The sequence below is a fragment of the Cherax quadricarinatus genome, chromosome 92 (genome assembly GCF_038502225.1).
Source record: "Cherax quadricarinatus isolate ZL_2023a chromosome 92, ASM3850222v1, whole genome shotgun sequence".
Classification (NCBI taxonomy): domain Eukaryota; kingdom Metazoa; phylum Arthropoda; class Malacostraca; order Decapoda; family Parastacidae; genus Cherax; species Cherax quadricarinatus.
In genome coordinates, this window is record NC_091383.1 from 708148 (window position 1) to 731727 (window position 23580).

The following is a 23580-nucleotide window of genomic DNA, read 5'->3' on the forward strand; positions in this document are numbered from 1 at the left end:
GCAATCATTTTGTCTATAGCCACCTCTTTGCATGTGTTCCTTTTCCCTTTCTGTATAGTTTGTGACTTGTTTCTAATTGGGTACACATTCTAACAGCTCACAACTTAGGCTTCTCATGTTTTTTGTAATTACCAAGGTACATGTAGGATCTTGGAACTTTTAAGGGAGTCTTGACCTTTAGTGGTTTAATAGTATGTATATTTAATTGATGTTGGTTATTTTGCATTGGGTGTTTATGTTCGTCCTAGGTAGTAGGTTGGTAGACAGCAGCCACCCAGGGAGGTACTACTGTCCTGCCAAGTGAGTGTAAAACGAAAGCCTGTAATTGTTTTACATGATGGTAGGATTGCTGGTGTCCATTTTTCTGTCTCATAAACATGCAAAGTTTCAGGTATGTCTTGCTACTTCTACTTACACTTAGGTCACACTACACATACATGTACAAGCATGTATATACACACGCCTCTGGGATTTCTTCTATTTTTCTTACTAGTTCTTGTTTATTTCCTCTTATTTCCATGGGGAAGTGGAACGGAATTCTTCCTCCGTAAGCCATGTGTGTCGTAAGAGGCAACTAAAATGCCGGGAGCAAGGGGCTGGTAACCCCTTCTCCTATATACATTACTAAATTTAAAAGGAGAAACTTTCGTTTTTTTCTTTTGCGCCACCCCGCCTCAGTGGGATACGGCCAATGTATTGAAAGAAGAAGAAAAGTTTATGTTCGTTGCTTTTATAGTTAAATTTATTTTTTTTTTTTATTGCATATGTGTTGTATATACTGTATGGAATTTTTCTAATGCTGTGAGCACTGGGACCCACAGAGTCTTAGTGCGTGGAAAATATCACAACTACTACTACTACTGTTGGCAAGACAACTTGAATGAGTAATGGAGACCATTTCCTTTGTGTCACTGTGTCTTGGTAGGAAATGGCCAGTTTAAACAAAAAAAGTGCAGTTGCAACCCTAAACTGTGATTTAAGCCATTTACAGCTGCCTGAGGTATCTTGAAAGGTCTCATAAATATTTTGGAGTTTATTATATACAGGTGCTCCTTGACTTATGATGGTTCAGCTTACAGTACATTATTTCAAATTTACAATGGTGTGGCAGCAATTACTTTGGAGGTGAAAATTAGGATAGTTACCCAGCATGAAGGCAGCAAGTCCCTAACTTGTATTCACTTCTTTACTTTTCAGTACTGGTATTTAGTTAGTTACAGTAATTATCTTTATTTACTTATTCAGTAACAGTAATTATTTACTTATTGTATTCACATTCAACTTACGATGAGTTCGTTGAAAAGTAACTCCATCATAAGTCACGGAACACCCGTACTGTCCATATGTTTATTTCATATTTTATTAAAATTAACATGTATGTTTTTTCAGAAATCTAAAAAAAGTGTCAAGATGGAAGATGATGATTCAGAAGATGACTTTGTAATTAAACCTAAAATGGGTGGAGGGTTTGCTGCTCTAATGGATGATAATGATGATGACCTTATGGATGAAGATGATGAACCTGTTGTAGAGGAGAAGCCAAAGAAAGACAAGAAGAAGAAGAAAGAAGAGCAACAGGTCATTGAAGCTGAGGAAGAAAAGGGAAAGAAAACCAAGAAGAAAAAAGGGAGGAAGAAAGATGATGACGAAGATTTGGATAAAATTTTGGCGGAACTGGAATCTGAATACAAAGGAGAAAAGCCTAAAGAAGATCTCAAGAAAGATGGATCAGTAGGCGAAGAGATGATAATAGAGCAACAGGTAATTGATGCTGAGGAAGAAAAGGGAAAGAAAGCGAAGAAGAAGAAAGGTAAAAAGAAAGGTGATGATGAAGACCTAGATAAAATTTTAGAGGAACTTGAATCTGAATACAAAGGGGAAAAGCCTAAAGAAGAACCCAAGAAAGATGGATTAATAAGTGAAGAGGCAATGGTAGAACAAATTATTGATGCTGAGGAAGAAAAGGGAAAGAAAGCTAAGAAGAAGAAAGGGAAAAAGAAAGGCGATGATGAAGATTTGGATAAAATTTTAGAAGAACTGGAATCTGAATACAAAGGGGAAAAGCCTAAAGGAGAACCCAAGAAAGATGGATCAGTAGGTGAAGAGGTAATGGTAGAACAAACAGAAGACACTGGGAAGAAAAAAAAGAAGAAGGAACATGAAGAAGCACCAACGGAAATTGAAGTTACACAGAATGAGGAGCCACAACAGAAGGTAGAGTAATTATTTCTCAGTCTCTCTACCATTGTTAGTCTTGAAACAGTATGTAGCATTTGTTAGATCAGTAAACTGCATAGTTTGTTTGTGAATGTCTACATACCTGACCAGCCAGGCTGTAGTTTGTACGTCAGTTTGCATGCGGCCAGCAGTAGCAGCCTCGTTGATCAGACCCTGATCCACCATGCGGCCTGGTCATGGATCGGGCCATGGGGGCATTGATCCCCAAAACCCTCTCCAGGTATACCTATCCTGCTTCTCTTCCAGTCAGTTTTTTTTTTTTTTTTTCTCCAACAACAAGTTGGCCGTCTCCCACCGAGGCAGGGTGACCCAAAAAAGAAATAAAATCCCCAAAAAGAAAATACTTTCATCATCATTCAACACTTTCACCTCACTCACACATAATCACTGTTTTTGCAGAGGTGCCCAGACAACAGTTTAGAAGCATATACATATAAAGATGCACAACATATCCCTCCAAACTGCTAATATCCCGAAACCCCTCCTTTAGAGTGCAGGCATTGTACAGTACTTCCCATTTCCAGGACTCAAGTCCGGCTATATGAAAATAACCGGTTTCCCTGAATCCCTTCACTAAATATTACCCTGCTCACACTCCAACAGCTCATCAGGTCCCAAATACCATTCGTCTCCATTCACTCCTATCGAGCACGCTCATGCACGCCAGCTGGAAGTCCAAGCCCCTCGTCAGGTTGTTTTTTTTTTTTTTAACAAGTCGGCCGTCTCCCACCGAGGCAGGGTGACCCAAAAAAAGAAAGAAAATCCCCAAAAAGAAAATACTTTCATCATCATTCAACACTTTCACCACACTCGCACATTATCACTGTTTTTGCAGAGGTGCTCAGACTACAACAGTTTAGAAGCATACACATATAAAGATACACAACATATCCCTCCAAACTGCCAATATCCCAAACCCCTCCTTTAAAGTGCAGGCATTGTACTTCCCATTTCCAGGACTCAAGTCCGACTTATGAAAATAACCGGTTTCCCTGAATCCCTTCACTAAATATTACCCTGCTCACACTCCAACAGATCGTCAGGTCCCAAGTACTATTCATCTCCATTCACTCCTATCTAACACGCTCACGCACACTTGCTGGAAGTCCAAGCCCCTTGCCCACAAAACCTCCTTTACCCCCTCTCTCCAACCCTTTCGAGGACGACCCCTACCCCGCCTTCCTTCCCCTATAGATTTATATGCTTTCCATGTCATTCTACTTTGATCCATTCTCTCTAAATGACCAAACCACCTCAACAACCCCTCTTCTGCCCTCTGACTAATGCTTTTATTAACTCCACACCTTTTCCTAATTTCCACACTCCGAATTTTCTGCATAATATTTACACCACACATTGCCCTTAAACAGGACATCTCCACTGCCTCCAACCGTCAGGTACCTTCATAATATTCATTTCAGTGGTATTTTTTTTAACTATTTTTAGCCTTGGGGGATAGAGACAGTGTATTTCACATACCCCAGTAAATTTTTTGTGTATATCCAACGTATAAATTGGTTCTTCTCCAATTGGAAACTTTATTGTCTTGAAATCATGCAATAAAGATGAAAGTTTTTCAAATCACAGACTGGGTGGGGTTCAGACCCATGGCAGGTGGGTCTTAAAACTGACAGGCCCGTGTACTAACCACTTGACCAGCTGGCCGAGTGGTTAGTACACTGGCCTCTGAGGGTTTAAGACTCATTCTGTGATTTGTTTGCAATAGTTTTATGATTTTTGTGTTTAATGATAACTTTCATAAATTTGTAAAGTCCATACCATATACTGGATTCTGGAACTAAGTCCCATGCTAAAAGGCATGATAGAATGGCATTTTTTTTATAATGTATGTGTTTTTTTTTTTTGTTTTTTTCAACAAGTCGGCCGTCTCCCACCGAGGCAGGGTGACCCAAAAAAGAAAGAAAATCCCCAAAAAGAAAATACATTCATCATCATTCAACACTTTCACCACACTCACACATTATCACTGGTTTTGCAGAGGTGCTCAGAATACAACAGTTTAGAAGCATATACGTATAAAGATACACAACATATCCCTCCAAACTGCCAATATCCCAAACCCCTCCTTTAAAGTGCAGGCATTGTACTTCCCATTTCCAGGACTCAAGTCCGACTATATGAAAATAACCGGTTTCCCTGAATCCCTTCACTAAATATTACCCTGCTCACACTCCAACAGATCGTCAGGTCCCAAGTACCATTCGTCTCCATTCACTCCTATCTAACACGCTCACGCACACTTGCTGGAAGTCCAAGCCCCTCGCCCACAAAACCTCCTTTACCCCCTCTTTCCAACCCTTTCGAGGACGACCCCTACCCCGCCTTCGTTCCCCTATAGATTTATATGCTTTCCATGTCATTCTACTTTGATCCATTCTCTCTAAATGACCAAACCACCTCATGTATGTGTATTTGTAACAAATGTTTATGTATTTATAGGATGAGGAAGAAAAGGAAGGTGATGCTAAGGCAAAGAAGAAGAAAAAGAAAGTTAAAGACACAGCAGAGATAACGGTAAATATAGTGCATTGTCATAGTTCAGATCTTTTCAGAATATGTAATAAAAATTTGATAGGCTTGCTCTTACAAAAATATATTGATGTTTAGCTTGGTAATATTTAGCTTAATGAATTAACAGAAGGATGGATAGCAGGCTTGAACTGTGGTCCCAACATTGACAATTTAGCTCAGTGTTTTTTTTCTCATGGTAGAAGGGTGATGCAGCGGATGCCAAAGTTGATGTAGCAGATGCCAAGGTTGAAGTGGCGGATGCTGGAGAGGAGGACGGTGATGCTGATGGTGAGTTGTTGATATTTACACTGACACTTAAGTCTCAATACTGTTGGTGGATAATGAATTAGACACCTGTGCAACACTTGGGTATCTTTATTGTGGAAACATTTCCCTACCCAGTGGCTTCCTTAGTCCAGTACAGACAAGAATGATTGAAGGTGATAAGGAGTTTGAGGTAATCAGTCCCTCAGTCTGGAGTCAATGTGTCTACATCAACTCTAGGCTGTCAGTTCTCTGAATCATTTATCTACACTGTGGCTAGAATCCTCCCCTTAAGGGAACTTCTTTGATGTTAATAAGGAGCTCTCGATCCAGGGAATTAGACTTGTCATCTCTCCTGGATTCGGCCTAATTTCTTCACATTGCCCAGGTGGTTACATTATGTTAGTGTAGTATAAATGTGTATAGTTAATATGTAAATACGTACACTAAGTCCTCACTTAACATAGTTTTGTTATAACGTTAATGAGGAAAAAAACTGATTCCCAGCTGGGGCCGGTGTCTGTGGCATATACACGTTCATTTTTGAACTTCTTGGTGGTAGGAGATACTACTTAGTTTTTCCTTTGCGAACATTTATTCCTTGATTTAACCCGTTGCAGTGAGTGCTGAAGGTGCACTATGCATCCCTGATGTTTATATCAATTAGCTTATTTGGCTGTTTGGAGTGACATCTGAACTGTCGTATCTGGGCGCCTCTGCAAAGACAGTGATTGTGTGAGTGATGGTGAAAGTTTCCTTTTTTTTTTTTTTTAGGTCACCCTAAAATGTGTTGAAAAAAAAAAATGGTTTCGTTATACATAGTTTCACAAGAATGGTATACAATACCGACAAGATGAAATTGAGACATGTGCAACATTTGGGTATCTTTATTATAGACGTTTCGCCCTCCAGTGGCTTCATCAATACAAATTCCAGGACATAACTTGAAGACTGGATGGTGAAATGTCTATAATAAAGATATCCAGATGTTGCACATGTGTCTCAATTTCATATATAGTTTCACTTAATGTAGCAGTTTCCAAGAACCTATTGATGATTCTCAATGAGGACTTACTGTATAGTTAACTGACAAGTAACTTATTACATAAACATTTAGAAAACTTTTAGCTGAAATTTAATACGTTAAGAAAGCTACTTCTGTACGGTTTGATTTAAAGGTGGGATGCCTTGATGGTGGTAAAGGACCCTTGTTCCAAGGAATTGGAGTTACCTTCTGTCTCTTCAGATCAAATTTGATTGCCTTCCTTGCCTCAAGTTCTGTCCGTCCCGAATGGGATTAGTGCTTCTCTGTGAATGTAGCCTAAGAACATAAGAACATAAGAACGAAGGAACACTGCAGAAGGCCTACTGGCCCATGCGAGGCAGGTCCAAGTCTCCTACCGGCTTAAGCCAATGCACCCAACCTAGTCAGGTCAGGTCACATTGACTTAAGGGAGGAACACGGCAACCGACCTGGTAGCACAAGCTATCAGGTCTAACTCACACCCACCCACATCCACTCATGTATTTATCCAACCTATTTTTAAAGCTACACAACGTTCTGGCCTCTATAACGGTACTTGGGAGTTTGTTCCACTCATCCACAACTCTATTACCAAACCAGTACTTTCCTATATCCTTCCTGAATCTGAATTTTTCCAACTTAAAACCATTGCTGCGAGTCCTGTCTAGGCTAGATATTTTCAGCACACTATTTACATCCCCTTTATTTATTCCTGTCTTCCATTTATACACCTCAATCATATCCCCCCTAATTCTACGTCTTTCTAGAGAGTGCAGATTCAGGGCCCTTAGTCTATCCTCATAGGGAAGGTTTCTGATACATGGGATCAACTTTGTCATCCTCCTTTGTACATTTTCCAGAGAATTTATATCCATTCTGTAATAAGGTGACCAAAACTGTGCAGCATAATCTAAATGAGGCCTAACCAAGGATGTATAGAGTTGAAGAACAACCTGAGGACTCCTATTATTTATGCTTCTTGATATGAAGCCAAGGATTCTATTAGCTTTATTGCGAACACTTATGCACTGTTGTCTTGGTTTCAGATTACTGCTAACCAGAACTCCTAAATCTTTTTCGCAATCCGTAATATTAAGATCTACATTATTTAGTTTATATGTGGCATGGTTATTGTCCTGTCCAACATTTAGAACTTTGCATTTGTCTATATTAAACTGCATCTGCCACTTCTCCGACCACTGCATCAGTCTATTCAAATCTTCCTGGAGTGCTCGAATGTCCTCGTCAGAATGAATTCGACGGCCTATTTTGGTGTCATCGGCAAACTTGCCGATGTCGCTCTTTATGCCCTCATCTATGTCGTTTATGTAGATTGTGAACAGCAGGGGGCCCAACACTGATCCCTGTGGAACACCGCTCGTGACACTTCCCCACTCTGATTTCTCCCCATTTATGCAAACTCTCTGCTGCCTATTTGTCAACCATGCCTCTATCCAGGAAAAAATTTCTCCTCCTATTCCATGTGCTTTAATTTTCCTCAATAGTCTCTGATGTGGGACCCTGTCAAAAGCCTTACTGAAGTCCATATACACAATATCATATTCATTACCATGATCTACCTCCTCAAATACCTTAGTGAAAAAAGTTAATAAATTCGTAAGGCAGGAACGCCCCTTTGTAAAACCATGCTGAGATTCGTTGATCAATTTATGCTTTTCAAGGTGGCTACGAACTGCCTCGGCAATTATTGATTCCATAAATTTTCCCACTATGGAGGTTAGGCTTATTGGTCTATAGTTCGAAGCTAAGGACCTGTCACCTGTTTTGAAAATAGGTATCACATTTGCCATTTTCCACTTATCTGGCACCATGCCAGTTTGTAGTGATATGTTGAAAAGATTAGCCAAAGGTGTGCTAAGCTCCTCTTTACATTCCTTTAGAACCCTTGCATACAGTTCATCAGGGCCTGGGGATTTGTTAGGTTTTAATTTATCTATTTGCCTAAGGACCATGTCACTTGTGACCCTAATAGTACACAGTTTATTATCGTCCTGTTCTACATAATTTATCATTACTGGAATATCGCTGGTATCCTCCTGTGTAAAAACTGAGAGGAAGTATGTGTTAAAAATTCTACACATTTCCTTATCACTGTCAGTAAGCTGACCCGAGGAACTTTTGAGTGGGCCTATCTTGTCCCTGATCTTACTTCTGTATACCTGAAAGAATCCTTTTGGGTTAGTCTTCGATTCTCTTGCAACTTTAACCTCATAATCTCTTTTTGCTTTTCTAATTCCCTTTTTTATTTCTCTCTTTAACTGAATATATCGATTTCTCAATTGCCCCTCTCCTCTTTTGATTTGCCTATATATGCCTCTCTTTTGACCAATCAGATATTTTAATCTATTGTTCATCCATTTAGGATCATTTTTGTTTGATCTGATTTCCCTATTTGGAACATAATTTGACTGAGCAGCTAGAACTATGCCCTGGAAAGCATCATATCGGCAACCATCACCACCTACCTGACCCTTAGTCAGGTCATTCCAGTTCAGCCCACCTAAGTAATTTTTCAGTCCTATGAAATCAGCCAAGCGAAAGTCAGGGACGGAGACTTGATTGCCATTATTAGGGGAATTCCATGATATATTAAAACTGAGTGATTTGTGATCACTTTCCCCAAGCTCATCATTAACCTCAAGATTATTAATTAGTGTTTCCCTACTGGCAAGAACCAAGTCAAGGAGGTTATTTCCCCTAGTTGGCTCTGTCACAAACTGTTTTAAAAAACAATCCTGGATCGTATCAAGAAAGTCACCTGACTCTAAATTTCCTGTCAAATTGCTCCAGTCAATCTGTCTATAGTTGAAATCTCCCATTAGCACAACATTTTCGTATGTAGATGCCTTACGAATTTCGTCCCATAGAAGTTTACTGCACTCCCTATCAAGATTTGGGGCCCTGTAAATCACACCCAAAATTAGTTTTTCTCGGCCCTCGAGAAGCTGTAACCAAACAGATTCAGTGGCTGACGCTTCTAATTTAATATCTTGTCTAACACAACAATTTAAATTGTCTCTGACATACATCGCTACTCCACCACCTTTCCTGTTGACCCTGTCAGTGTGGAATAATTTATAGCCTTGTATGTGACATTCAGAGGGCATCTCTCTATCTTTCAGATTGAGCCAGGTCTCTGTTATAGCAATAATATCTATGTCTCCTGCACTTGCAATTAATCTTAGCTCATCTGTCTTATTTCTTACACTCCTGCTATTAGTATAGTAAACCTTAAGGGAGCTAGTCCCTTGCTGCCCTCTGCTGTCCCCCTTTGTTTGCTGACCTGATCTATTGTCTTTATTTATAACTTCATGCTGAATGCCTTTTATACATTTACTGTTTCCAACCCAAGTGTTGCAACCTGCTTGTTTCCCACACACACCCATACCTCTATCTTCCATCAGTTTAAAATCATAGGCATTTCACCAATGGCCTTCTCAATCGAGTCTGCAAGTGCTACCACCCCAGCCCCAGAGAGATGTACCCCATCCCTTGCATACATATCATGTTTGCCATAAAAGTTGTTCCAGTTGTCAATGAATGGGATTGCAAGTTCCTTGCAGTATCTGTCTAGCCAGCAATTTACACCAATTGCCCTAGACAACCATTCATTTCCTACTCCCCTTCTAGGCAAGATGCTACATATGATTGGGATCCCTCCCTTAGACTTAATGAAATCTATAGCTGACCTGTACTTATCTAGCAGCTCTTCTCTCCTACCCTTCCCAATATCATTTCCACCAGCACTGAGACAGATAATGGGCTTGCTCCCATTACCTGACATGATATTATCCAGCCTGTTGACAATGTCCCCAACACCAGCTCCAGGGAAGCACACTCTATCTCTCATCTTCTTATTCCTATTACAAAAAGCACGGTCAATGTATCTTACCTGAGAGTCACCAACCACAAGAATGCGCTTACCTCCATTAGCAGGGGCAGTAGTACCCTTACCTTCACTGGCCACTGAAGTACATTCATCCTGAAGAACAGAGAAGCGATTTCCTACCTTCAGATCTTCACTCTTAACTTTCCTTACTCTGATGCGCCTTCCATTACTGTGAACTACTCGCCACTTGTAGCAGGTGCTGGGCTGCACCTCACTGCTGGTAGCCGTTGCTGCCTCCCCAACTACAGCCTCCTCACAGCGAGAGACAGACTGCACCTCGCTGCTAGAAGCCTCATTCCCCACAACTCCAGCCACCTCACACTCTCTCCCAGACCCATTGAGGTGGACCTTCAGCCTCCTAATCTCCTCCTGGAGAAGCAAGACCTCCTCCTTCAACTCTCCAACCTCAATTTTTAAAACACTGCAGAAGCAAGCCATGCTTTGTAACCGTCCACACTAATCCCCAAGGCAGCTCAGGGTCTGTGACCTCACGTGACGACTGACCACTGAGTACTAGTAACTGGACAGGTTGGTGTGGATCATTTGTACATATATTTCTCATCAAATGACAAAGTAAGATCAGTTATAATAATGTTGGTAGAATAACTGGCAATATGTTAGGTATAAGGACACAAGTGCAACTAATGCGACAGTTGATTGTGGCAACGTTTCGGCTTGACAAAGCTCTTGGAGTGTGAAATGTTGCCACAGTAAAATATTGCATTAGTTACACATGTCTTTTTTACCTAAGAAGACCAGTTTGTTAACTGCTCATTACTCTGTAATTTGTCTATGATTGTAATCATGTGATAACGTGTTTATCATTCATTACCTTTGAAACTTGTCATGATCTTGACCAGCTCTACCTGGAGCTCATTACCTTTGTAAATTCTCATGATTAATGTGTTTATGATTCATTACCTTTGCAATTATTCATGAGTGTGACCAGCTCTACCTGGAGCTCATTACCTTTGTAACTTGGTCATGATTATGACCAGATGTAGTTCATTACCTTTGTAACTTGCTCAGCTATCAAAACTTTGGAGTCCAGTCCCTGGACCAATTATGTACCTCTGTAATCTTTTGACTACCGCCCACAGGATGGGTATGGGGTGCATAATAAACATATTAACTGAAACTGAACTGAAGACCAGTTATGTCTGGAACATTGGCTGTCACCATTGAAGTAAGGTATCATAAAAAGAAGGAACCAGATTCACCATCATTCATTCAATGTTTCACCAGAAGCATGCTAGCATCACTAGCATGAAGTTTTTTATGAGTGTTGGTGTTGTGTAAATTGACATATTGTTTGGTGCATGTCCGTATTGTTCCTTGATTTTCGAGTTAAAAGTGGTGATAGGGTATCAGTGTGTATGCTTTGTCAAGTACATGCAGGACCTGCTTATACTGCAGGTTGAGTTCTGGACTACTGCTGTACAGTCAAACATTGCCACTTTTTTCACTTTCAAATGCATATAAAAGCCTGATAACATGCTTACACTACACAAATAACCCGCATATGAAAGAGAGAAGCTTACGACGACGTTTCGGTCCGACTTGGACCATTGACAAAGTCACACTTTGTCAATGGTCCAAGTCGGACCGAAACGTCGTCGTAAGCTTCTCTCTTTTATGTGCGGGTTATTTGTGTATCGTTCCAGTCACGGTATTGTGCCTTTTTGTTATTTATGCTTACACTATCATAAGTGAGCAATAGAACTAGGCCTAAAAAATTCATATACAATACATACATTACTTACCTTAAATTATTTTCGTCCTTAGTTTAGAGCGAGTGGTGAATACATTTATTGTAGGAAGACTGAATAAATGAAGACTGGGTATAATTTCAAACTGCTGTATTAGTGAAACTCCATAAAGTGAAGCGCTGTAAGGTGGGGCCTGCCTGTACTGATAAAATGGCTTGTAAGCCGCACTGTGGGTAAAATGGGGTCGTCCCTATGTTGTCCCTTTATATCGCTGAAAAGTGTATTTCGACTTAGCTTACCAAAATATTTGTTGTCTACCAGCATACATACTGATGACTCTATTAAATACTCAGGTGAAAGCACTAGTAAGAGGAAAAAGAAAAAGAAGAAAGGGGAAAAAGATGAGGAGGAAGATGCAAAGGCCAAAAAAGGCAAACCTAACAAGAAGATGCTGGCAGCGATGAAAGAACTCCTTGCTAAACAGAAGGAAGAAGAAGAAAGATTGAAGGCAGAAGAGGAGGAAAGAATAAGACAAGAGGAAGAAAGGGTAAGATAAAAAGTTTTGTTTGTATTATTAACACACAGTAACTCAGATTAGCTATTTTTTTTTTTTTTAATATGTCTGCCATCTCCCATTGAAGCATGGTGACCCCCCTCCCCCCCCCAAAAAAGAAAAAAAAATTTTTCACCATCATTCACCCCCCCCCCCCCAAAAAAAAAAAAAAAAAAAAAAACTTTCACCATCATTCACATATAATTCCAGTTTTCACAGAAGCATGCAGATATGACAGTTCAAATATCACTCTCAACAGTTAAATTTTTGTATAAATTTAAGTGACCTCATCTTGTTTATTAAAATTTTAGCTTGTCATTATTGTATCTCTAAATGTGAAAGGTTTTATAAAAAATACATTTTAAAGTGTGAGTAGTTATAGGTGAGGTGAAAAGGGCTGGGTTTGATTGGTACTTGAGATACTGAAGAAATTTCTTGGGTGCCGCCAATAAAAAGTAGGGGCGCCATTGGTACACTAAGAGAAAACACCATAAGTGTCCGGGGCCCAAAACTGTTCAACAGTCTCCCATCAAGCATTAGGGGAATTACCAATAAACCCCTGGCTGCCTTCAAGAGAGAGCTGGACAGGTACCTAAAGTCAGTGCCGGATCAGCCGGGCTGTGGCTTGTTCGTTGGACTGCGTGCGGCCAGCAGTAACAGCCTAGTTGATCAGGCCCTGATCCATCGGGAGGCCTGGTCGTGGACCGGGCCGCGGGGGCGTTGATCCCCGGAATAACCTCCAGGTAACCTCCAGGTAACCCTTGGGAAAAGTTTGGACAGATACATGGGTGGGAATAGTTGGTCTTCACTGGTGATAAAAGAAAACATTAATTTGATCATGATGTTTTATGAAGCTAAAAAAATATTATATAAAAAGTAACTACCAAATTTCTAAGTACCAAACAATACATGTACATATTTTGTTTTAGATCCGTAAAATAGAAGAGGAGAAGCGAATAGAGCAAGAAAAGAAAGATCGCAAGAAACAGAAGGAGAAAGAAAGAAAAGAACGTCTCAAGGCTGAAGGGAAGTTGTTAACTCCAAAGCAGAAGCAAGACATGCGCAGGGCACAAGATCTGCTGGAACATTTAAAGGTAGGTGTAAAATATTTGCTCTGATAATAACATTGCACAAATAGTTTGCACGTACGAGAGGGAAACTTATGATGACGTTTGTCTGATTTGGACCATTAACTAGTGACTAGTTTATGATCCAGGTCAGACTGAAGCATCATGACCACCATCATTGTCTTATATGCAGGTCATTTGTGTATTGTTTAAGTCATAGTATTATGACTTTTTCTTCGGTATAATTTCATTACTTGTGACTGTTTTAAAAGTAGTTCTTCCCTCTCAGCTTGATTTGAAGTTAGTCTTGTTGACTGTCTGATCACCCAGGTTGTTGCTTTTAGTGAACTGCAGACCTACCTGTGATATACTTGTAACCACTTTTGAGTGTTTTCCTTCTGTAGCCCAAGTCTGGTCTGGGCTTCTCTGGTGCCTGCTTTGTCAACCAGGCTGTTGCTTCTTGTGGCCCACTTGTCTACTTAACCATCACAGTCTGGTTGATCTTGCATAAAAACACATTATTATGTAGAGCATTTCAGGTAGACTAAAACTAGGATTTAAAATCTCAAGTCTTTCCTTATTATACCTCTCAGTGTTTGGTAACATTGATGAGATTATTTTTACTAATGCTACTGATCTTAATTCAACTGTAAGCTCAAATCTTTTATGCTTTTTGCATACTTATCTGTCATTTAGTGATGCTCTTGTCCTCTCTTTGGTTTAGTCCTTGCCCTAGCTCAGGGGTGGGCAACCCTTTGCATGTGTGCCAAACCTGGCATGCCAGCGACTTCTTTCCGGCATGCTAACCTCTGGTCTCATCTCAAAAAAAAAAAAAAAAAAAAAAATTGTGACATTTATCACATAGCCATTCCAAGAAAAGTGGGGAAATAGTCCCCATATGTTTCCAGAGATTTTGTATCAAAGATATGGCCAACTTTGGCATGCACACTTAAAAAGGTCACCCACCCCTGCCCTAGCTCATCCATTTCAAATTTTTTTTCAGCTTTTTGTTTCACCTGAAGGTAATTATTTCTCTCTCTCCTGCTGGCTTATCTGCTCTCTATGGTTAACCTCTTTACTTATTCATTACCTTTGTGCTAACTGAATTTTTCCTCCATGTGTAAAGGACTGAATAATGGGTTCTGGGAGTGTGAATCTGGGCATCATACTGTCAACAAAAGACAAGACAGTTTGCAAGAGCTTTTTTTTTTTCCTATATTTCTTGCCATGTAAAGCAAAACATGGTTCTAATAAAAGCTCCTTTTGCGATCTGTCATTTTTCATTTCAGTGGTGCCTTTTTTTTTGTGTGTGTTTTTATTTATTCTTGTGCAGATCAGTACAAGCCTGTCTGCCATTTGTTTGCACGATTGGTAGATACTTTTAGTCGTTTCACTGGTGCTGTAGTTGACATAAAGGACTCGGACACAGCTTTGTAGTTTGTGGCTTATTTATTTTACAGATTATCACATTGAACTGTTAATATTATAGGCAGTGTCTAATAACCTCAGGGAAAAATCTTTCCAGTTTAAATATTTTGTTCCAGATTGCAGATATGCCCATTTTTTTGTAATTCTAAATTTTGTGTGATTTGATTTCCCTTGCATAAGCATTTTTCTAAATATGAGACATGACTGTATAATTTGGAAGATCATTAAATAATTTTTTTCATTGAACACCCACAGGCCCAGGGAGTAAGTGTACCAGAGGCAGGAGAAAAGCGATTTCGACCTGGTACCAGAATTCGACCCAAGAAAACTAAAAAGGAGGAGAAATTAGAAGACCAAGGTCAGCCTAAAAAAAAATCTTATTTTATATAGGGTTGACTGGTAAACAATGGCAAGGCCTTATGCAAATCACCAAATGCTTCACTGAGTGGGTTGGTCATCGGTTAACATGTCAGTACAAATTCATTTCTGATGAGTCTCTTTCCCTTCCCCTTCTTTTTTCTCATCTTTCCTCCCTCTTTTTTCCCCTATATTTTTGTGTTTAGTGATTATCAAATCTTCATGAGGATGCAGCACTAAAAACATGCAAAATATGCTTGATTTTCACACTACTGTGTCTTGTATAATTTACGCTGTGTATACATAGGTTTTTTTTTTTATCACACTGGCTGATTCCCACCAAGGCAGGGTGGCCCGAAAAAGAAAAACTTTCACCATCATTCACTCCATCACTGTCTTGCCAGAAGGGTGCTTTACACTACAGTTTTTAAACTGCAACATTAACACCCCTCCTTCAGAGTGCAGGCACTGTACTTCCCATCTCCAGGACTCAAGTCCGGCCTGCCGGTTTCCCTGAACCCCTTCATAAATGTTACTTTGCTCACACTCCAACAGCACGTCAAGTATTAAAAACCATTTGTCTCCATTCACTCCTATCAAACATGCTCACGCATGCCTGCTGGAAATCCAAGCCCCTCGCACACAAAACCTCCTTTACCCCCTCCCTCCAACCATTCCTAGGCTGACCCCCTACCCCGCCTTCCTTCCACTACAGACTGATACACTCTTGAAGTCACTCTGTTTCGCTCCATTCTCTCTACATGTCCGAACCACCTCAGCAACCCTTCCTCAGCCCTCTGGACAACAGTTTTGGTAATCCCGCACCTCCTCCTAACTTCCAAACTACGAATTCTCTGCATTATATTCACACCACACATTGCCCTCAGACATGACATCTCCACTGCCTCCAGCCTTCTCTCTGCAACATTCATCACCCATGCTTCACACCCATATAAGAGCGTTGGTAAAACTATACTCTCATACATTCCCCTCTTTGCCTCCAAGGACAAAGTTCTTTGTCTCCACAGACTCCTAAGTGCACCACTCACCCTTTTCCCCTCATCAATTCTATGATTCATCTCATCTTTCATAGACCCATCCGCTGACACGTCCACTCCCAAATATCTGAATACATTCACCTCCTCCATACTCTCTCCCTCCAATCTGATATCCAATCTTTCATCACCTAATCTTTTTGTTATCCTCATAACCTTACTCTTTCCTGTATTCACTTTTAATTTTCTTCTTTTGCACACCCTACCAAATTCATCCACCAATCTCTGCAACTTCTCTTCAGAATCTCCCAAGAGCACAGTGTCATCAGCAAAGAGCAACTGTGACAACTCTCACTTTGTGTGATTCTTTATCTTTTAACTCCACGCCTCTTGCCAAGACCCTCGCATTTACTTCTCTTACAACCCATCTATAAATATATTAAACAACCATGGTGACATCACACGTCCTTGTCTAAGGCCTACTTTTACTGGGAAATAATTTCCCTCTTTCCTACATACTCTAACTTGAGCCTCACTATCCTCGTAAAAACTCTTCACTGCTTTCAGTAACCTACCTCCTACACCATACACCTGCAACATCTGCCACATTGCCCCCCCTATCCACCCTGTCATACGCCTTTTCCAAATCCATAAATGCCACAAAGACCTCTTTAGCCTTATCTAAATACTGTTCACTTATATGTTTCACTGTAAACACCTGGTCCACACACCCCCTACCTTTCCTAAAGCCTCCTTGTTCATCTGCTATCCTATTCTCCGTCTTACTCTTAATTCTCTCAATAATAACTCTACCATACACTTTACCAGGTATACTCAACAGACTTCTTTCTTTCAACACACCGGCCGTATCCCACCGAGGCGGGGTGGCCCAAAAGGAAAAACGAAAGTTTCTCCTTTTACATTTAGTAATATATACAGGAGAAGAGGTTACTAGCCCCTTGCTCCCGGCATTTTAGTTGCCTCTTACAACACGCATGGCTTACGGAGGAAGAATTCTGTTCCACTTCCCCATGGAGATAAGAGGAAATAAACAAGAATAAGAACTAGAAAGAAAATAGAAGAAAACCCAGAGGGGTGTGTATATATGTGCTTGTACATGTATGTGTAGTGTGACCTAAGTGTAAGTAGAAGTAGCAAGACGTACCTGAAATCTTGCATGTTCATGAGACAGAAAAAAGGACACCAGCAATCCTACCATCATGTAAAACAATTACAGGCTTTCGTTTTACACTCACTTGGCAGGACGGTAGTACCTCCCTGGGCGGTTGCTGTCTACCAACCTACTACCTATACTCAACAGACTTATCCCCCTATAATTTTTGCACTCTCTTTTGTCCCCTTTGCCTTTATACAAAGGAACTATGCATGCTCTCTGCCAATCCCTAGGTACCTTACCCTCTTCCATACATTTATTAAATAATTGCACCAACCACTCCAAAACTATATCCCCACCTGCTTTTAACATTTCTATCTTTATCCCATCAATCCCAGCTGCCTTACCCCCTTTCATTTTACCTACTGCCTCACGAACTTCCCCCACACTCACAACTGGCTCTTCCTCACTCCTACAAGATGTTATTCCTCCTTGCCCTATACACAAAATCACAGCTTCCCTATCTTCATCAACATTTAACAATTCCTCAAAATATTCCCTCCATCTTCCCAATACCTCTAACTCTCCATTTAATAACTCTCCTCTCTTATTTTTAACTGACAAATCCATTTGTTCTCTAGGCTTTCTTAACTTGTTAATCTCACTCCAAAACTTTTTCTTATTTTCAACAAAATTTGTTGATAACATCTCACCCACTCTCTCATTTGCTCTCTTTTTACATTGCTTCACCACTCTCTTAACCTCTCTCTTTTTCTCCATATACTTTTTCCTCCTTACATCACTTCTACTTTGTAAAAACTTCTCATATACTAACTTTTTCTCCGTTACTACTCTTTACATCATCATTCCACCAATCGCTCCTAGGTATGTATTATTATCATTGTCTTTATTAGTGATGAGGATTGTTTTACAGTACATAATATTATTTATAAACTTTTATTTCCTCTTGTTGTCAGAGATGGCAGAGCCAGAAGATAAAGCTGAGGAAGAAGCTGTACCAAAAGAAGATGAAGTAATGGAATCTTGTGATAAAGTGGAAGAAGAGGAAGAGGAGGAGGAGGTGGTGGAGGATGTGAAAGATGCATGGGATGAGAGTGAAGAAGATGCTGATGAAGACGAAGGTAAGATTTTAAATATTTTCTCATTAAGCTTTAAGATATGTAAACAAGTTGTATATTTTGCAAACGTGAGAGAGGAAATACAGAAAATTACGATGGAATTAAAATATGAAAGTTGTATTCGCTAGGTGGCACTTCAGTGCAGCCAAACGGAGAATGCATGTAAAAACTGAAAAAAGGCTGGACAGGCCCAAGGTTGTCAAGAATATCATCTTCATAGGATATCCAGTTCATTTACTGATGTTTTGATTGCTTCTTCATCCATCATCAGAATCTATAACTATTATGATAATGTTGAAATGCTATTTTAAAATAATATTGCAAGAGCATTCTAGTTAAAATTCTAATTATGACATGCCATGAATAATTTGACTAAAGTATAGTAATAATGTTGGTAGAATTACCGACAATATGTTACATAGAAGGAAACAAGAGCAACTAATGTGACATTGTATTATGCCAATGTTTTGTAACGGCTTGACAAAGCTCCTGGAGAGTGAAATGTTGCCACAATAAAATATCCCATTAGTTGCACTTGTGTCCTTTTACCTGATTTAAATATAGTCTATGTAACACTGCAAGTTTCGCAGCATTGCTCTTTCTCTGTGTGGTACAGCCAATCGTACTAGGTGCTCCTCAACTTATGATGGGGGTTACATTCCAATGAACCCATCATAAGTTGAAAACACAGTAAGTCGAATATCAATACAGGTACTTCTTGACTTATCATATTTCAACTTTACGATGGTGCTGTTAACTGATACCAAGAAATAGCCATTAAAACCATGAAAAAAAAAATTCTAAAAATCACCTCTAAGTTGCTATATACAACCAAACAAGGTTGCAAGTTAGCTTTTCCTGTCATACATTGTGTAGGGCAGGATTTTTTTTAATACCATGCAAGCTTACCACACAAACCCATTCTCTCATGCCTAGGCCAAAATTTACCACTCACAGCATATTTGAGTTCGCTGTACTTAAAACAGATATGCGTAAGTAACACTGGCATCAGTAACCTAGATCTGCTAAGTAGGGTAATAGAGGCTAAGGCCTTGTGTAACTTCAACAGGAGATTGGACAGATATATGAGTGAATTGGGCTGGGTTTGATTAGCACCTGAGGTACTGAAGCATATTCATGGGTAGCCATGGGGAAAAGTTGGATGAATACATGGGTGAGAATGGTTGGTTTGATAAGGACCTGCCTTGTTTTGGCCAGCAGGCCTGCTGCAGTGTTCCTCCATTCTTATGTTAAAAACATATGTGAAAGGGTTAATACACATACCTATAATAAGGACTTTGGACTTCAAAATGAACTTGATAACCACAGTCTGAACCTTAATATACAGACATCTCGGAAGACACAAAGACTCCAAAGGTTGCAAAGAAAACCATAAAGGATGAAGATGACGATGATGAGGATGAAGATGAGGACGAGGACGAGGACGATGATGAAGAAGAAAGTGATGAGGTATCTAAAACCTTTCATTTCAGATATTTTTGTCATGCACAGTTGCCAATACAGGTGGTCCCTAATATACAAACAAGTTGTGTTCCCAGTGTTTCAATATATAAGCAAGTTGTTTTTGTGGAGAATAATACAAATGTGAGTTGTTGTAGTTAAAAGGTCATCTGAACTGTGGTGTCAGCATGCTTTGGGCAGGACGGCGATTTAATAAGTGATGGTGTGTATGTTTCTTCTTTTTTGGGTCACCCTACATTGGTAGAAGATGGCCATTGTTTAAAAGAAATAATTCAAACATTGGTTATGTTTCAGTACAGATACATGTGTTGCACAACAAGCTTAAACAGGGACAACAATTCACTGTTTGTACAGTGTTATCACTTGTTCTAGTACAAGTTTGTTCTGCAACTGTCTTCATTCTTATAAGGCAATATGCCATTTTATCTAGTGCTTATGATGCATTTTGGCAGTTGTAAAAAAATTGATGGATTTCTAAGCATCCCACCTGTAATTGCACTTGTAAGTTGGGGATGTTTGTAACTAGAGGATCAGTGGTCTAAAATTCAAGGAAGTTCAGTACATGTAAACAAAAATGTGTACCTCTAGCAACCTCAACTCCAACAACTTTTCTATTTGTTACCTCTGTGTAGTGATACTTTTATTAAGAAATTTATGCTTTACAGGAATCTGAAAGCGGAGACTCTGAAGAGGAGCGACAAACTGAAGCAGAGAAGAGGAAACAGAGGGCTTTGTTACGCATAGCTAAGAGGAAAGAGATGAATGAGAAGAATTTAATGCCAGATATGCTTAGATCACCTGTGGTTAGTTTCTTTTTTGTATTACTGAGATGGTAATAATGGTAGAATTACCAATAGTATGTAAGGTAAATCTTCTTTCAGCAAACCAGCAGTATCCCACTGAAGCAGGGTGGCTGAAAAAGAAAAACAAAAGTTTCTCTTTTTAACTTTAGTAATGTATACAGGAGAAGGGGTTACTAACCCCTTGCTCCCAGCATGTTAGTCACCTCTTAGGACACACATGACATATGGAGGATGAATTCTGTTACACTTTCCCATGGAGATAAGAGGAAATAAACCAGAACAAAAACTAGTAACTATGTAGTAGGTTGGTAGGCAGCAACTGCCCAGGGAGGTACTACTGTCCTGCCAAGTGAGTGTAAAACAAAAGCCTGTAATTGTTTTACATGATGGTAGGATTGCTGGTGTCTTCTGTATGTCTCATAAACATGCAAGATTTCAGGTACGTCTTGCTACTTCTACTTACACTTAGGTCACACTACACATACATGTACAAGCATATATATACACACCTGTCTTGGTTTTCTTTTATTTTCTTTCTAGTTCTTGTTTTTGTTTATTTTCTCGTATTTCCATGGGGAAGTGGAACAGAATTCTTCCTCTGTAAGTCATGTGTGTTGTAAGAGGCGACTAAAATGCTGGGAACAAGGGGCTAGTACCCCCTTCTCCTGTATATATTACTAAATTTAAAAGGAGAAACTTTCGTTTGTTCTTCTGGCCCACCCCACCTCAGTAGGATACGGCTGGTGCGTTGAAAGAAAGAAAAACTAGCAAGAAAATAGAAGAAAACCCCGACGGGTGTATATATATATACTTGTATATGCATGTGTAGTGTGAATTAAGTGTATGTAGAAGTAGCAAGACGTACCTGAAATCTTGCATGTTTCTTTCTTTCTTTCAACGCACCAGCCATATCCCACTGAGGTGGGGTGGCCCAATAGGAAAAGCGAAAGTTTTGCCTTTTAAATTTAGTAATATATACAGGAGAAGGAGCTACTAGCCCCTTGCTCCCGGTATTTTAGTCGCCTCTTATGACATGCATGGCTTACGGAGGAAGAATTCTGTTCCACTTCCCCATGGAAATAAGAGGAAATAAACAAGAACAAGTACTAGAAAGAAAATAAAAGAAAACCCAGAGGGGTGTGTATATATATGCTTGTAAATGTATGTGTAGTGTGACCTAAGTGTAAGTAGAAGTAGCAAGATGTACCTGAAATCTTGAATGTTTATGAGACAGAAAAAAAGAAGACACCAGCAATCCTACCATCAAGTAAAACAATTACAGGCTTTCATTTTACACTCACTTGGCAGGATGCTAGTACCTCCCTGGGCGGTTGCTGTCTACCAACCTACTAATGGTAGGTAAATATGTTAGGTAAATCCTAGGTAGTAGGTTAGTAGACAGCAACCACCCAGGGAGGTACTACCATCCTGCCAAGTGAGTGTAAAATGAAAGCCTGTAATTGTTTTACATGATGGTAGGATTGCTGGTGTCTTTTTTCTGTTTCATAAACATGCAAGACTACAGGTACGTCTTGCTACTTCTACTTACACTTGGGTCACATTACACTTTTTTTTTTCTTTTTTTAACAAACTGGCCGTATCCCACCAAGGCAGGGTGGCCCAAAAAGAAAAACGAAAGTTTCTCTTTTTAAAGTTAGTAATTTTTGCAAGGGAAGTGGTTACTAGCCCCTTGCCCCTGGCATACACATACATGTACAAGCATACATATATACACACCCCTCTGGGTTTTCTTCTATTTTCTTTCTAGTTCTTGTTCTTGTTTATTTCCTCTTATCTCCATGGGGAAGTGGAACAGAGTTCTTCCTCTGTAAGGCATGAGTGTTGTAAGAGGCGACTAAAATGTCGGGAGCAAGGGCCTAGTAACCCCTTCTCATGTATAAATTACTAAATTTAAAAAGAGAAACTTTTGTTTTTCTTTTCAGGCCACCCTGCCTTGGTGGGATATGGCCGGTTTGTTGAAAGAAGAATGTTAGGTAAATGGACACGGATGCAACTAATGTGACATTTTATTGTGGCAATGTTTTGCTCTCCAGGAGCTTTGACAAATCTCCTGGAGACAAATCACACTGTGACTTGTCAACGGCTCAAATAGGACTCAAACATCATCATAAGCTTCCCTCTTCTAAGGATTGGTTATGTGTTGTTCAGACTTAGCCAAGTGACTTTTATTCTTGATGTATATTCATTTATCATGACTTCTGTTATAGAGATATCCAAGTTGGAACAATGTATGGTAATAACCCATAAATTATAAACATTTGGAGAAAATATGTAGTATATAGCAGGCATGTGTCAGCATGTTAGATAGGAGTGAGTGGAGACAACTGGTTTTTGGGACCTGATGAGATGTTGGAGTGTGAGCAGGGTAATATTGTGTGAAGGGTTTCTGGGAAACCAGTTAGCTGGACTTAAGTCCTGGAGGTGGGAAGTAGAATGCCTACACTCTAAAGGAGAGGGTTGGGATATTTGCTGTTTAGAGGAACATCAGAACTGTTGTACCTGCATGCCTCTGGCAAGACATTGATAGTGGGAATGATGGTGAAAGTGTTTTTTCTTTCGGGTCACCATGCCTCAGTGGGAGACAGCCAGCATGTTAAAAAAAAATTAATTTGCTGTATTTATCTGCAAATTTTCAGGTGTGTGTCCTTGGCCACGTTGATCACGGGAAGACGAAAATCTTGGATAAATTGCGCCGCACTAATGTGCAGGAAGGTGAGGTCGGAGGTATTACTCAACAAATTGGTGCCACTAATGTTCCTGCACACGGGGTTCAGAGACAAACCCATATGGTTAAAGGTGTAAGTGTGTTACTTTGAACTTTATTTGTAATCTCGTACCATTTCTTGTACGTGTTTTTGAAATTATCAATTCTGCAGATAGCTTTTACTGTGTTCAAAATATCTAAATGCATTGTACATAATTATGTGCTGCATACTGTACCTAA

At 39.8% G+C, this 23580-nt stretch overlaps 1 protein-coding gene across 1 annotated transcript in view; it reads left to right on the top strand.

Annotated features, from left to right (window-relative positions):
* The window catches only part of eIF5B (eukaryotic translation initiation factor 5B), a 49107-nt gene that overhangs the window by 6138 nt on the left and 19389 nt on the right, over nt 1–23580 (top strand). Inside the window, exons 3-12 of the mRNA XM_053790584.2 lie at nt 1390–2214; nt 4699–4773; nt 4971–5058; nt 12031–12224; nt 13160–13324; nt 14981–15083; nt 18169–18333; nt 19679–19800; nt 20478–20615; nt 23273–23434. Of these exons, the coding sequence (XP_053646559.1) occupies nt 1390–2214; nt 4699–4773; nt 4971–5058; nt 12031–12224; nt 13160–13324; nt 14981–15083; nt 18169–18333; nt 19679–19800; nt 20478–20615; nt 23273–23434 (2037 nt within the window). The remainder of the gene's footprint in view (nt 1–1389; nt 2215–4698; nt 4774–4970; nt 5059–12030; nt 12225–13159; nt 13325–14980; nt 15084–18168; nt 18334–19678; nt 19801–20477; nt 20616–23272; nt 23435–23580) is intronic.